This window comes from Miniopterus natalensis, chromosome 3 (genome assembly GCF_054644295.1).
Source record: "Miniopterus natalensis isolate mMinNat1 chromosome 3, mMinNat1.hap1, whole genome shotgun sequence".
In the NCBI taxonomy this organism is placed as follows: Eukaryota; Metazoa; Chordata; class Mammalia; order Chiroptera; family Miniopteridae; genus Miniopterus; species Miniopterus natalensis.
This window is the reverse complement of record NC_142083.1, coordinates 24,245,476-24,262,479: the sequence shown is the minus strand read 5'-3', so window position 1 is coordinate 24,262,479 and position 17,004 is coordinate 24,245,476. Positions and strand designations below refer to the sequence as shown.

The following is a 17,004-nucleotide window of genomic DNA, read 5'->3' as shown; positions in this document are numbered from 1 at the left end:
ACTTGAAAATAATGATCTAGTAAACAAAGGTATTTTCTCATTGTAGAAAGGAAAAAATATGACATTGTAAGGGAAAGAACTCAACAGCGTGGTGATTGTGGGGGATCAGGGCCAAGTAGGTGGAGGTAGAGGAGTACATGGGGGGATAATGGTAATGGCAAAAAAATAAAATAAAGAAAAAAATTTTAAATATATATGACATTTTGTTACAACTGAGAATTTTATTAGTCAGATCCTTTCTTATTTTTATTCCCCTGGAAGAAGCCAACTGGTTTGAAATTCTGGCCCGAGATGTGAACTGTGATGAGAGATGTAATATTTATCAATGACCTGTTCAGTTTTTTATTAATTCTGGAGTAGCCCAGAACCCTTCACAGCTCTACTAGTTTTCTAAAACATACTGAAACGTATCTGAATCTAACTGCACCCAGGACTGGGAGGCAAAGTAAGGTGACATCATGGTTCTGGTGGTAGGAAATAGTGTCTCATGATTTTTGTGAAATCACCTGAACTAGTGGTACTTCTTAAAGGGGGAAATGAAAGAGAATTAGAGGGAATAAACACAGGAAAAGCCAAAGAAATAAAACGGAGATGAGTCAAGCCCAAGCTGTACGAAAGCACCATGACCCCAGGCGACGTGAGCTTGCATCATTTTCCACGATAAGGTTCCTAATGCACGGGCTTCCTGTGAGAGCAGACAGCTAACACACGGCTACCGCACAGCGCCTGGCACATAGTGACCACTCCAGACAGATGAAGCTGTTAGGATTATTTTTCCATTTACTACATGTCCTGGTTGCTAATGTATTTATTTTAATTCAGTGCCTTGTACATGGAAAACATTGCATAGTTAACCTAAAAACAGTCCTTTTCCATGATGATATGTGGAAAATAAAAAGGGTACGTGGCACTTGGGAAGCAGTGGGCTTCCATCCCAGAGTGGCAGCCGTCTGAATTACAGAGCCTCAGTTTCCTTCCATTCATATGAAAGATGATGCTCCCCTTCCATCTTTCTTGAGCACTTCTCAGTTTTTAAATTTTTTCTCTGTGTATCCAATTTAAGAGGGTAAACCCAAGTAGATGGGACTAAGCTCGTGTCTCAATATAGTATTTATTATTTCGATGTTTATTGAGTACATATTATATGCAAGACATTTGATAATATTTTTATTTTTATTTTTATTTTTATTTTTTTTAATATATCTTTATTGATTTCAGAGAGAGGAAGGGAGAGGGAGAGACAGAGATAGAAACATCAATGATGAGAGAGTCATTGATCGAACCCGCAACCCAGGCATGTGCCCTGACCGGGAATCGAACCCCGATCGCCTGGATCCTAGGTTGACGCTCAACCGCTGAGCCACGCCCGGCTGGGCTTGATAATATTTTTAAAAGAAAAAAATGTATAATCATTGTGTGACAAAATATGCATGGACTGACTGGCTTTACTGAAGGCCTATACTATTATACTGTCTTTTAATTTTATTGTATAAAACAAGAACCTGCTTTATACACCAAGAGTATATTTCTCGATGGTATATGAAATGTGTGCGCACACTGCCATATGTTCTAAAATGAGCTCCCTGTATCCCACATCTACTATCCCATATCCCATATAATAACTTCTCTAAGATTGGATCTACTTCTTTATTGCTTCCTGATGAGATCAGCCCTTATGTGATTTTAATTATTTAACTCTCAAGTAAGAGAGAGACATGATAAGCAGGGAAGGAACTTTGCTACCAGAAACGAAGTAATAATTAACACTAAGGTTTTAGCTGTTAACGGCATAGCCATTCTTATTTTAAACCCAGTCTTGCAGCTCACTGATTTCTAAGTCAAACATTGGAAAACACTTTGATTCATCTGGTTCTTGATAAAATGATATTATTTTAAAATTTGCTACGTGTTAAGAAGTATTGGTGAAAATGGGAGGAAAAGTTAAGGCATTTTATGTTTTGTTGGTTATTTTGCTTGTTTCACTGCTCCTTACTGTGACAGTTTCTCAAGCATAGAATGTTGCAGAGCAAAGCTCAGTGAAAATGCATGTCTTCAGTGGTTTTCCTCCTTAGTGATCCACTCGCAGAAGGTGATGCTCAAGTGGGCATGGGGTATTCAAGAGGAAAATGAAGGAGGGTTTATGTTTAGTATGAATTACACAACTGAGGACTAGTCTCTCCATCAAAGAGCTGCCTTGAAAACTTCGTATTGTTCACTGTGTGTGCAGTGGAGACATTTGTGACAATGTATGAATCAAACTAATTGTAACTCTTACTTGGTTATGAAAAGAGATGACATGTGCGTTCTTCTAAATTAAGTCTTTCTCACACAAATTACTGGTTGCCACTGTAAATCAAGCAACATGCGTTCTGAATTCTGACTGCAGGAGCATTAGCTATTAAGTGGGGAAATGAGATACTTTGTTTGCAGCTAAACTCAAGTTGACTTTTTTTTTGCTTTATCTAAAAATAATTGTTGTTATAGAACTATTGCTTCAGCTTCTAGAGCAAGGAGACTGGGATGGTTTAGTCCAGGCTCCCCATTCCAGGGTGAGGAAAATGAGGCCCAGAGAGGTCAGGGGGTGGTCTGCTCAGGCTTAAATTTTGACCTTCTGGTTTGTGTGCAATGATCTTACTGTCCCACTATCATCCTGAATCATGATACCACACAGCCACCTACAAGCCACCAGCCACGGGAACCGAGGACGTGGCCAGACTCTTGCACAAGTCCATGCTATCAAGACAGGAGGTGGGGGAGCTGGGATTTGCTCCCAGACTTGTGACCATTGAAGCCCATGCTCTGAGCCTCTGTACCCTCCTCTTCAGCCGACAACTCAGTAATAACTTGGAAGTTATTATTTCCCGAGAAGATCCATTTGATGACCTTTACTTAAAGTCCAGCATATTAGTGCTCACTTCAGCTGCACAGAAACCAAAATTGGAACAGCACAGAGAAGATGATCATGGCCCCTGCACAAGGATGACATGCAAATTTGTGAAGCATTCCATATAAAAATAAATAAAATCCAACATGTTAAATAACAGATGAGAGACAGATTGTGGAAATCATAACAACAATGCCCTTTAGAGAAAGGAATGCCTTTTATTGTTCTTATTTCAGTTGCAAGTGACAGTTCCAATGTGTCTGCCATGCCTTTATGTGTGGTTTTCCATAGAATTTTCTCTGTACCAGAAGTCACCCAACTACAGCCGAAGGGCCAGGTCTGGTCCACCATTCTGTTTCTGTACAGGCTCCTGAGCTAAGAATGGGTTGTTGTTGTTGTTTCCATTGTTAAGTGATTTTTCAAAAATCAAAAGAAAATAATATTTCATGAAAATCATATGAAATTAAAGTTTCATTCCCCACAAATAAAGTATTGGCGCACAGCCACGCTCTTCATGTGTTCCTTGTCTGTGGCTGCTTTCCTGTAAGGTTGGCAGAATTGAGCAGCTGTGACACAGGTGATATGGTGCACAGAGCCTGGCTATTTATTTCCTGGCCCTTTACAGAAGGAGTTTGCCCAGCCCTGCTCGATAGTCTGTGTCCTGTGCTGGCTCCTCCCAGTGGTCACACTCCACGCCTTTACTGTGAGGCGTCAGCTCCACAGAGGAAATGGCTCTTGCAGATGGCGAGCCTCGGAGCTGTCCAGCAGCCTCTCCTGCTGCATAGTGTGGGTGCAGCTGGGTGAAGGGACCCAGAGAAGGCAACAGTGCAAGGGCAGGACAGTTAGAGAAGAGATAGGAGAATATTTAAGGAGCCTTGAGAATATTTGAACAAGCCAGGCACTGGGGACGAAGGGGCAGAGGGAAGTCTGCACCGGCAGAGCAGGAAGATGTCAGCTCATGAGTCTGCAGCAGCCAGCGTACTGACCACCTCCTTCTCTGCCCTGTGGACAAAGATTCTGTTGGGGGCTGAATTGTATCCCCCAAATTCATATGCTGAAGCTCTAGCCCACAGCACCTCAGAATATGACTGTACTTAGAGATACGGTCTTTAAAGAGGGGTTTAAGGTAGAATGAGATCAGTAAGGTGGGTGCTAATCCAACCTAACAGGTGTCCTTAAAGGAGACTAGGACACACAGAGGAAAGGACATGTGGAGACACCGAGGAAAAGAAGCCATCAGCAAGCCAAGGAGGGAGGGCCTGTAGAAGTTATCTAAGCCTAGGATCCTCCACTCCTTTGGGACCATGAATGCTGGACATGATTGTCATTCCTTTTGCATCTGATGGAAAACGCGGTCATTTTCCTCCATCCTAGGATCTGGGTGGGCTTCTTTCTGACTGTGACTAAAGGAAATGGGGAAGTGGTGCTGTGTGAATTCTGGAGCCCAGGCCTTGTGAGGCCCTGAGTATACCGTCTCACTTTTTGGGACTGCTGCCCTGAGATAGCCACTGGGAAGCCAGTCCAGCCACATGGAGGAGAGCTGAGGCTCGGCCACCCAAAGCAGCAACTTCCAGATTGGCATGTAACTGGGGCCATGTTGGACCTCCCAGCCAGGTCACTGCTCCAGGTGAAGGCATTCATGCGACTAGCCCACAGCAAAACCAGCAAAGGAACCACCCAGCCAATCCACAGAATCATGAATGTTCTGAGCCACACGCTTTGGGGATGATGTGTTTTGCAGCAATGAAGACCTGGAACATTCCTAATTCAAACCAGGCCTAAGCTCAAGTCAGCATGAGCCCAGGAGCTGGTGAGAATAACATGCTATTTTCTTTAGAAATCGTTGCATAGGACGCAACATTTTATCAGACATCAGCCTTTCACATGTCAACCTGGTGCTCTTAAAAATCTGCTTACTATTTGACAAATATTTTTATTGGCATGACAAAGCCAAGAATTCCCAAGCTTATATAATGCTGATGTAGTTATTTCAATTAACCGGTAAGGGTTTTTAATGCATTGTGGCCGTGACACTCACTCCCATGCCGATCCCTGTTTCTGTTTCCTGGCAGAAACCTTGCCCTTTTTACTTTGGCAGGGCTGCAGCTCATAACTTATTCAGTCATTCCTTCTTCACCCCTCCATACTGCGTCCTGGGCTGCTCGCCTTCCATCACGCCGAGGACTCGAGTCAGTGATGGGAGGAGCCTTCGCCAAAGTGATTTACACGAACTCTTGGATTTGTACCTGCAGAATATCAGTTCATCAGCTCTAGAATGATCAGATACCAGAGCACCTTTAAGGAAAATATATAAAAGAATGTAAAGGCCCTTTATTCTCTATAGTTGCCCTAGAAATCCATGCACGCATGCCTACTTAACACATATAGTGACAGAATTCAAAGTATATCTATATCTGTAGGTACATAGATATCTATAGATACAGATGTATGCACATATATTCCACACTTATGTAAGATATACGTACATTTATTATATATATTCTCCCATCATTTCTCTTAATGGAGACAAATCAAAGGTTTTTAAAAATTACCAATAAAATAAATTTTGAAAGTATTCCACTTCTACTGCCACACTCAAGGATGCCGTCCCCTTTCCTCCTGACACCCAATGGAGCAGAAGAATCCTGGCAGTGGGACAGACAGCAGAGATATACTCAGACATGTCTTGGGCTACAGGGAGGACACTGGGAACGAAAGAAGTTACATAACTTATCCCTGTCCACGTGATGAGTGGCAGAGCAATGCCAGGGCGTTCTCCTGAAAACAAGCTTTTTAATGAGCTGCTCAGTGGAATGTTGTTCACAGTGTAACAAGGCTTTGATCACATGTTCGTGCATTTCTCCCTATATTCACTGGACAGATGTTTATTGGGTGTCTTTCCTCTCTGTACCAGGCTCTGTGTTCTGTACCAGGAATAGAATACTGAAGAAGGCACAGCCTGGGCACACTGGCACCTACCACCTTGGGCAGGAAAGTAAGCAGATGGTTTCGGTAGAGTTTGAGGGTACACAATGGGTGCCTAAACAGCACTCAGGACCTAACCCTGCTGGGGTGGGCTGTGCAGGACAGCTTTCGGGAGGGCCTGGTGGAGGAGGCACCCTCTGATTGGAAGTTTGCCTGAAGAACTGGCGGGACAGCCTTAGGGAAGGAAGGTGGGCCTGGGTGGGAGCGGTGCAAGGAGCCCACAGTCCAGGTCCCTGGGGACCGTGCTTTCCAGCGAGGTGAGCAGTGCCCGGCTGGGGCTGCATGTGCTTCAGAAGAGCTGGGCCACAGGCTCAGGAGAGGAGGAGAGAGAGGTAAAGGAGGTGGAGCTTATGGGGATAAAGGGTATTTTGTAACCTACTGGAGGGCTTGAGATTTGTCAGTAGAAGCAGTTAGAGCTGAGGCTGACCTGATTTGGCTGCTTCACATTTTAGAAAGACCTCTGCTGCAGAAGAGAAAGGGTAAGGAAGGGGGTGGGCAGCAGGTGGGAAGTCAGTTAGGAAGTGATCCATCATCAGGTGGGTGGCACAGGTGGCCGAGACCCGGGCAGTAGCAGTAGGTCGGGGGAAGGTACAGGTTCCTAACGGGAAGGACAGGAGCTGCTGCCTCACTGGGTGTGGGATGGTAAGAGAGAAAGGGCAGTCAAGGATGGGAGCAGGTTTCTGCTGGGGCAGCTGCCGGATGGTCAGCTTTTAACTGGATTTAGGTTGGGAGGGGAGGGACAGCTCTGGGAGGGAAGGTAATGGTTTCCTTTTCGGAAACGCTGCATTGTGTTCTCTGCACGTGACAGAGACCGTGGTTTGTCTGTTTTTCCTACATTTGCTCTCTTCTTCTATAGTAAGGATCTTTTTGGCTGAGCACATGTCCCAGCATCCTTTAGAGGTGAGTATAGCCTTGTGACCTCTGGCCAATGGCACGTGAGAAGAGGTCATGATGCACTTCTGAGGGATGCCTTGGGAAATTGTGTTCTTTTATTCTGGAAAAATGGGGGCAAGAAAGTGATTAAAGTGATGGACCATGGAGCCTACAGTAGAAAGAGATGCAAGTAAGGGAAGTGGAGGGGCAATAGGGGAAAAGTAGGTTAGAGGTCCAAGGGAGGAATCTCACATTTAAAGCAGTAATTCTCAACAAGCTGAGATTTTATCCCTAGGGAGCATTTGGTAATGCCTGGAGGTGGTTTGGGTTGTCACTGCTGGGGATGGGGGTTCTACTGGCGCCTAGTGGGTAGAGCTACAAATATCTAGTCTAGTCTTTGGATAGATGCAGGTAAACATTCAGCAATGCACAGGGCAGCCTCTCACAACAAAGAACAATCTGGCCCCTAATGCCAATAGTACTGAGGATGAGAAGTCATGATTTAGAGGAGAAGCATACAAGATATATATGCACAGTGAAATTGCAGTACAATAGGGAATGGTGAAGAGTGTGGCAAGCTGTTTAGGGCATGACCTACCTAAGGGTAGTTCATTCAACCTGCACACACACAAACATGCCTGTGTGCTCTCTGCAAGCCAATCAGAGCTCAGCACCACAGCCTGTCAGATTGCTTCCTTCAGACTTAAAATTTTGACAAGTCAAAAGAACTTACATGTTCAGAGTAAATAAATGAGTTAGGAAATACACCAAATCAAGGCTTCCTGCTACATGACGTGTGTGATGAAACTTGAATTATCACCGCTTGTAACTTGCAGTAAAATCTATTAGAAGGGTGTTTTTTTAATTATAGAAGTTCCAAGTCATGATTTATTTATTTTTGTAGGTAGAGGTGCATATGAGATTCTGAACTTACATTAAAGCTAAAACTGTTCAGCAAAACAGTGCCTAATTTGTTGGCTTACAAGTGCTCTGGAATCTAAAGTGTGTTAATATTCTGTTCCCACCTTAAAAATTTAATTGCTCACTTATTCTAAAAGCTTTGTCAAACAGGCTGATGTTAAGCTGGTTTTCACTAAAGCTACTGAGATACTTGCCTGTTTGGAAAATGTATTGATTTTTCCCCCTGTTTAATTAAAGCAAGATATATTTCAAAAAAAAGAATTTTATTTTTTAGTTAATATTTGATATGATTCTCTCAAAAGCAGAAGTATCAGTGGAACTTAGATGGGTGAATCCCTGCAAGGAAATCTGCAGTCTGATTACTAAGAAGTCATTTTCCAAAGACAAAGCTTTAAAAATACTGCATGCCAACAATATTAACACAGACCAGGTGTGTAACAAGTTAACAGTCTGCAAACCATAACAAAAAGGCACCTTCCTACTTGAGTGTGAGCCACAGTCATCTCATTTGAGTTACTTTTAATAAAATCCTCGGAAAGTGACTGCCCTTGAGCTTTTTGCCATGATGACTGCTGTACAACTTGCTGCTCACATCCTTTTAACCTGAGAAAGTGCGGGATGTTGCTTGACTATCAGAATGAGGAGGAGTGCGGTTCTGCCAATTCTCTTTCCTCATTTATTAATTTTTCCCTGGAAAGTTGATGTTACGCAGAAATGATGGATCCCTCTCTCCTTATCACCCACATCAGCACCTATGGGGACAATTAGTGTCTGAGGGCAGGCACAGTATTTAACTGGTGTTGCCTGCAGGGTTGTGTCTTTGGAGGCTCTGCTCTGGAGGCTGGCACTGGGCACTGCATGTGTTGAGACAGATAAGCAGAGATTTAATGTTCAGGACCTCAGCATCGGAGTGTCCTTGGATCACCCCCTAGCCAGCTATTTAGGTTCACATTCCCAGTAATGTAAATACCCAATTCAGGATTCAGTCACATGTTCATGAGAGTGAGGTCATTCAGATTCTTTTAGAAATCTCAGCAACTCATCCCCTTCTCAAAGAAAGCCTTGTGGTATTGGCTGTGATTTGCACTCTGCCCAGTGGTGCCCCAGGTGCACTCCTGTCAGGGTTGGACCAGATGGGTGGCAAGAGGCTGAGGGCTGCCGGCAGTGTGGGAGCTATGAGACTCACCCTAAGAGCAATTTTGCTCTGAGGTTCAAGTCTGCAAGTTCAGCACAGTTAGGAAAAAGGACCGTTCTCCCCACCAACAAAGTTTAGAAGTATCAATTTACTATTATCTGTGACTATGGACATAACTTATAATTAATAACTTATAATTGGACTTGCTTAGCCCTTTGTTCTCTAACTTCTCTTAACTGCAGAGTCATCAAAGGTGAGTGATAATTTTATTCTGTCAGCTTCTATTAATGATTTGCTCTCTAAAAGCATCCCTGTCATCTCACTGAGTTTATAAATCAGAGTGAGCGGAAAGAGCCATCAGTGCCTGTGAAGTCCAAAGACACAGTTCCATCTGGTCTTGACTCCCTAGTGACTACCACCTCCCTTTACCCTCTCTGAGCCACACCTATACCTATTTTTTTTTTGCCAGAAATGTTTGAATTTAAATGAAATTGTGTGTGACCAGGGTTTGTAAAGTGAGAAAACAATCTATGCATGCAGTGAAAGGATTTAATCTTTTGTAAAAGGGAATAGTGATTGGTTGGTGTGCATACTGGTTTTAATTTTCACAGAGCATTCCAATTTTCCCAGACTGTACAATAAACAAGCTGACTTTCCCTCCACTTGCAAACACCCATGAATATTGCTCCCCAAACTCTTGGCCATCCCTTCCCCCTCCTCCTGCTCATGGAAGTCACTCCTCCAGAACCAGAGGAACTCAGTCTCCTCCCTGTCTTCTTTGTCAGGATCCCAGGGTCTCTCCTTTCCCAGTCCTTCCTACAGCCTTGTCCCTGTGTTCAGACCTGAGCACTTGGTTTCCTTCCCCTGTGTCACTAATTGTTTAACTCCAAAAGAGTGAGAGGTAAAACCTATAAAGGTCTCTTGTGGTTCCATAAAATGCTAGGAACTTACACAGACATGGAGACCTTCAACTCACCTGGGTCAGTAGCCATATTTTTTAGACAGCCAAATCTGGAGTGATTTGACCCTGTTTTCTAGATAGTGGTAGAAAATGGATAAGAACCCACATGTCCCATTTCAGTGCTTTTTCTAGCACAAAGCTCTGCTCCTCTCCATCAAACGTAAATATGATGACTTAATTTTTTGTAAAAGTCAAAGATAGATAAAATAAGACCTTTTAAGTAATAAGAGTATTCAGTGCCTTCTGACTGAGCTATAGGAAGCAAGGTTTCTAAGGAGGGACCTAAGAAAAGCAAACTAAATGTTATAACGGGAAATAGCAACAATAGCAATTGTTACTAGAACCTAACTTTGGGGACATGCTGGTGATGGTGGTTGGTGCCAGTGGAGGTGCTTGTTCTCTGAGACCTGCAGACAGGAAACTGGCTGCAGGAGAAGATATGAGAAGGTGTTGACATGTCTTCACGTTCCTGGCAGGTATCTTCTAAGTGCAGTGTTTTTGGGGTCTGATTCTGAATGGACACCTGGTCCTTTCACACCGCAGGAGAGTATTGATGGGACATCATCTGTCTCCTCGGCACCAAGTTTAAACCAGTGGCTGCTCAGGTGACTGGTGTCTGTCCATTCTGATAGCTATTTTCTGTTGGGAGGAGGAACATTTAAAACAATATGCCTTCTGTTCATTGCCTTGGTTTGGTGTCCTGATGTAATTGGATTGTATTTAAAATAACTAAATAGAAATTTTGAAGCAGAAAATAGTTTAAATTCTTATGGAAGGAGCATGCCACTGTCATCTTGCCTTTTGTAAAGTAAAGTGGATTTAAATATTTATTACATGCAGGGTTTATTGAAGAGATAGGATATAATATGCATTATAGAATCAGTTCAGAATTTAAATAGAGTCTTCTTTGCTTAAATTGAATTTTCCTATCAACTGAAATAATCACAAAAATAGCATAAAAATATAAAGGTATAATACCTGCTCTGTTTTATGGTATGAGCAGCACCCTACGTTCAGAGTGTCCTGAACTTTGATTGATAGTACACTGAACTGTACTAACTCTGCAGTCCTTTTACAAGGCACAATTTAAAAGAACAAATTCTAAGAAAACTTTATTGCTAATGAATAATAATTAGAGGTTTTATAAAGGGATGTGTTGAAATGGAAACCTCAAACCAAAGCCAAATTATTCATCAGATAACCTTCAAATATGCCAGAATTAGCCAAATTCTCTGTAGTTACATAATCTTTCTGGCAAGAGAAAGAAGTAATGGTATGTGTCAGTCAGTCTAATGAGAACTTGATTTTCCAAAAGTCCCCTCAAGGAACGCCTCCAATGTACCTGGGTAGGTAACATAGCTGGGTTATAACTGGTATATAAAGCATTTAGGTTTGTATGTTGCTTTCAGACAATTTGGCAGGGCACATAGCTAAATGAACAAAAAGCTGAAATATTAATGGAAATATTAGCCTTGTCAGATTATGAATTGAGTTGAAATTTATCATATGTGCCAAAATATTGGGCTTTTCTTTCAAAGTATAGCATTTTGTAAGAGAAGAAAGACAGATTTAAAGGTGTCTTGGTTCACCACATTTGAGTGTAGGCTTTTATCTGAATCTCATCCCGTTGTCCAAGGCTGTGATCACCAAGAGAACATGTGCAGACTCCGTAGCTCAGATTCTGCTCATGAGCTCTGATAAGAGATCTGTCGGGACACCAGTGGCACCAGAATCACATGGTAGTGGGGAACTTTGGATTCTTTTATGTGTCTGGTTGGCTATTACCAAATTCTTTATTTCAATCTAAATTCACATGGATTCATGAACATGTTTAAAAAAGAAAATCTTAGCCCAGTTTAGTTTATTCAACATACATTTTTCAAGCTACCTAAAAAAAAGCCAGTCATCCTACATTTTGCTCTAAAATATCATAATTTATATTTGGTCATTAAATGACACCACAGCCAGGGAAGATAATTACTATATTCAATTCTTCTTTTTTGTTATGGAATCTGTCTTTCAAAAAAGCCTGGCTATCTGTGCTTTGTGGTTTAGCATATTCTTAACAGAGAATACAGGAGGAGAAGAGATATCCTGGTTAGGTTTATCCCAAGAAGACCCTAAGAGAAGGCTCTGAGTATAGTCAGTAGGTTGGGAAGTATTTTCAGGTATAAGAGTGAGGGAGGGAGGTCAGCTATTGAAAGGGTCTGCTGGTGGCAACAGGGGCTCAGTCCTGCTGGAGATCCTCTGGGAAAGTGTGGAACATGCTCAGATCTGCCCATGAAGGGCAATGGGTATAGAAGCTGGGGACATTTCCATTGATTACTTTCTTATCGGTTGGGACACAGGAAACCAGATTTATAAAGGAACAGGATGCAGGAGACCTCCAAGGAAGGCAGAGGGAATGTGGGTAGGATGCTGACAACACTGGCTACAGGAAACAAACTAGAAGTGAATGTAAACATTGGGAGAGTCTACTGGTTGCTTTAAACTCAACAGAAGACTGCACTGAATGCTCAGGCACACATGGGTTATCACTGTAAGAGGGCAGAGTAGAACTAGGTCAGCTGAGCATTGTGGCCCGGTGCATTTTATTTTTCTTAGCCCTGAACTCATCTGTCACCTATTAGAAAGAAGACAAAATTGGTTTTAATCTAGTTAAGCCAATCATCAGACATCCCTGTAGACACACAGAATCCCCTGGGATTTCTAAGTAGGTAGCCTCAGTCCAGGTTCATAGTCTGCTATATTCTACATGCTAACATTCCTTATCACCTTTTTAGAAGTTAACACATTTATATTCAGTGACTATTTGCTTTGATAATGACAGAGATTTGATGACATCTCTGGGCAAAGTGCCTCCCTATGCTCCCACCTGGGGCTTCTTTGTTCCCGTCTGAGTGTGTGACTAGGCAGGCCCCCTGATTCTGGTTGATGGCAATTGCACTCTTTCCTTACTAGCTTTCCTGTATTTGTTTAAAGCAATTTTAAACATCATTTAGTGTAATTCCTGATACAGTTGGCTAATAGCTGTCATTTTACCATTTATTTTCTACGTGTCCCACCTGTTCTACTTTTTTTTTTTACTCTTCCTTACTGACTTGCTTTCGATGACTTGAGGATCCCCTCCCATTTTCGCTGCTAGCTTGTTAACCATACATTCCTTCACACTCCTGCTCATGTGGAAGTTGCATCCATTCTGGACTTACTGCGGTCTAATATAAATTGATATATTTTGCCATTTCCCACACAATACTTGGACCTCAAAACATTTTAACTTGATTTACTACCTTTATCCTTTGTATTAACCTCACTGTGCATTTTATTTTTGTTATATTTGAGGCCACACAAGACGTGGCCCTCATTATTTTGTATAATGAATGTAATTTTATATGTCCCCAGGTGTCTGTATGGACATTTAACTTACTAAACACTTTTGAATTCTCCATTTTATTTTTAATTTAAATATCAAGAATTTAACAAAATTAACAAGCTTATTGTTAAGTAAAAAGTATTTTCTTAATTAACAGTAAAATTCCTTTCGGTATGTCAGTACCAGTTATAACAAGTGGTAGCACCCTGCCCACTACCTAAGTACCTCATTTGCCTCTATTGCAAGAAGCTTGGTAATAATATAATGAGATAAGGTTGCTGTTTTGATTCAATTGCATGACATGAATAGAGCTCCTGAGAGCACATGGCACATAGCAGATGCTCCTGGACTATATTTCCCTTCTCTTTTTTCTTCCCCTGGGGTTCCAGGCATATGGTTCCTCCAAACTCCAGCCTATCCTTTGAGGCTCGTCTGACAGCAAGTGCACTGTAGGTCAGCTTCCTTCTGGACTCTGAACCACATAGCACAGGGACGTTGCCTCATTCTGCTTTGCATTTACCATTAGTACTTATCAAGGGGCCTGGTGTTAATGGGCAGTGATGGACGTTTTCAGAATAGCTGAATGAGTGAATGAATGAATGAATGAATGAAGAAATGATCAACTCAACACTCAGTTATGCCAGTTCATGGAGAACTGAGGTCCCCCTACAGGCACATAGTCGGTCTTCTGTTGACTTTGCACCTGTCTTTCCCTGAAGCAGGCTGGGGTGGGCTGTGGTGAGAGCCATCCCATCTTCATTAAGATGCTCTCCTGGACCACCCTCTGCTTCCTCAGGGGAAGTTCCCAGTGACCATCAAAGTGATGTGTACTTGGGATGGGCCCAGGAGGTAGGCCCCTGGCCCTGTGAACCTGGGAGCAAAGCCCAGCTTCCCCTGTACCCCTACTCTCTCACTCCTTGGCTCACACTCTCTCTCACACACACACACACACACTCCCAAACGAGGGGGGGGTAGAAATATGGGAGATGGAGAAAATGTTTCATTAAAAAAACGTTTGCTTATTAACACTGAATAACACAATAAATGCTAAACCCCCAATACCTGAAGAACATGGTGTTTTCTACAGTAGATTAGCATTTAAAATATTCTAGGATGAATATAAACTTTCAGAGATTGCCCTTCTGTGATACTTTTCCTCAAAAATTACTGTATATTTTTCTTGAGGAGAGTGGAAAAGTACCACTCTAACTAAAATAAGTACATATTAAAATAAATGTAATATTGCGTGCTATCGTGTACTTAATTTACTGAATTTAGAAACCAAAAATACAAGCAAAGCTCATATCGGCTTTTTTGCCTTCCACCTGTAGTTTTTTTATAAATGACATTTTACAGAAAAGCTAATATTCTTGACTCTGTTTTTATAATAGTTTAGAATCACTAAAGGGAATTGAATGTTCATCATAGAGGAAATGAAATGGTTGAAAATATTTATCTTATTTAGGAAATGTGGAATATTGGTTGACTTTCTGAAGCACAATAAAGCTTGTACCTTATCTCTCATGTGAGCAAGCCAGCAAAATTGAGTGTTTTCTATCTTTAACTAACCACTGGTTTCTGGCATTCTAAAATTATTTCTGCTTTACTACTTTAAAATCAAAACGGATAAATAATATCCTTGGGGAAATAACTTTGCCTTCCTCTTTTCTCCACACTGAAGAACACATGATTAGAACTCAATAAATAAAATAACACTCTCTGACCTTAGAAAATTTGATTTTTTTCGATAGGTAGTTCAAGAATCTGTATTTTTAACTTGTTGGAAATAGTCCTTGAGTTGGCTGCACTGCAGCTCAGTGATGATTTCGAGTATCATTTGGGTGTTCCCTTGTTATTTGAACCCTCCGTCTCCCTTGCACACCTGTTTCAGGAGCGGCTCCTGCTGTCCCTGCTGCCAGCTCACATAGCCATGGAAATGAAAGCTGAGATTATCCAGAGGCTGCAGGGCCCCAAAGCCGGCCAGATGGAAAACACAAACAACTTTCACAACCTGTACGTCAAGCGGCACACCAATGTCAGGTACGCTGCTCTGTTCTTCCTCAGTGAGTCTGGGGAGTCCTTTCGCTGACGTGGGGCATTTTTAACTGGAAACCCACATCTTGCAATGGCATGTCTCCTTTGTAATTGTCAAACCTTGGCACGTAGAGTAGTTACCGCTTTATCCACCCCTGTGCTTTCATGTTAAGAAAAGAGGACTCTACTTGGTTGAGTGGTCCTGCATAACCCTGATTTCTCTGCTGAGCATCAGTCATAAAAGGGGGAGAGGTGGACAGTGCGTTCTTGTTCTGGGAACTCCATGGTGTGATCTCATGGTCCCTGGAGCTCAGGACACTCAGCCTTGCAGTGATATTGGAGGGAAGGAGGGTCAGTGGGCTCTCAACAGAAGGATGATTTCTCATGATGGGCTTGACAGGCAGACCTCAGGGAAGCCAGCACTCTCTAGGGAACCTATATGTCCTGCTGTTCATCAGGAATGGTTTCTGGGGTGTAGTCAACCAGTGACCAACATCACAGGGGACTGATGTGCACCTTAATTAACTTATACTGAAAGTTACTGCTTTTCAAAGTCTGCCACAGCCACATCTCCTTCTCAGGAAGCCATTCCTGGAATCATAGCCCCTGGAAAACATATTATCAGCATGGGTTGTGGTCAGGTGTGCGGCGTCTTGTTCTCATGCATGTATCTGGCCTCATTCATTATGTGTTGATGTTAATACTTTGGCTGTAAGATTCCCACTTCCCTGTTCAATAGTTCAATAATAACAACTACAAACAATTAAAATGTGTTGAGCATCCACTAGAACTGGGATAATTGGGATCAACCTGTTCTCCCCCAAGCCCAGACTCTTTCTATTCATGATGCTTCCTTCTGGTCTGGCTGCTTCAGGTCGAGGATTTTTAAGCGCTTCAGGTCAAGGATTTTTAAGCGCATTAAAAAGAAACAAAGTTAACTGCAAAATAAATGCATTGCTAAAACAAATCTCATTTTGACACCAGAGTTTAGAAAAGGTGCATGGAGCTAGTGAAATACATGGACCAAGCATACGCAGAGCTAATGTACAATAAGAAATGCCTACTGAGGAGATAATAGAAAAACAGTAAATTTTAAGTAAGAACTGTGAGAGCACCTTTGGATAAGTGAAGAATCAGGAATTTTTAAATAAAGTCCCATCATTTGGGGGATAGGTAAAAATTAAAGAACATTTACACATGTTAAGGAATAAAATTATTTAAAACACTGACCTGTCTCTGAGTTTTTAAGTGTTTTACCTGCATAACTAAAGAAAAAACTTTCTAAGTATCTAATTGATATATTATAGTAGAAATAGTCTTTTCCAACCATAACTGTCTGAGAGTCAGCAATGTACCTCCCATTTCAATAAATATTTTTAAGTCACATATTGGGTATTCAAAACGTGAAGATACATGCAGCTATATCTAACCAGGACCACAGAATATCTGTAAGTAGCTATGACACAGCACAGGAACCAGTAAACCTATAAAAATGACTAAAGACACCGCTAATTTCAGGTTTCTCATGCTATTAGTTATCAATTTCTGTGTAACAAATTACCCCAAAGTGTAGTGACTTAAAACAACAATAAACATTGTCTCCCAGTTTCTATGGGTGGGAATTTGGGAACTTCTTAGCCAGGTGGACATTAGTTGGTCATTTCTGTGGTGTCCTGTTGCTTACACAGGTCAATCCCATCCAGTGTGGGAAGGGACAGTACAAGGTGTGAGCAATAGGAGGTGAGGGTCCCTGGGGCCATGTTGGAAGCTGACTGCCACACTGTTTAAGGCAACGGATTGGGCAAGGAGCTTCAATGGCCTTAATTTCCCTCACACAT

At 42.0% G+C, this 17,004-nt stretch overlaps 1 protein-coding gene and 1 non-coding gene across 2 annotated transcripts in view; both read left to right on the top strand.

The window, feature by feature from the left end:
* Positions 1-17,004, top strand: part of ADCY2 (adenylate cyclase 2) — a 296,886-nt gene that overhangs the window by 185,435 nt on the left and 94,447 nt on the right. The window contains exon 5 of the mRNA XM_087815353.1: positions 15,024-15,172. Within this exon, the coding sequence (XP_087671479.1) occupies positions 15,024-15,172 (149 nt within the window). The remainder of the gene's footprint in view (positions 1-15,023; positions 15,173-17,004) is intronic.
* LOC148093446 (U6 spliceosomal RNA) lies at positions 2,908-3,014 on the top strand. The gene has a single exon (XR_015714332.1). It is a non-coding gene; the product is annotated as a U6 spliceosomal RNA (small nuclear RNA).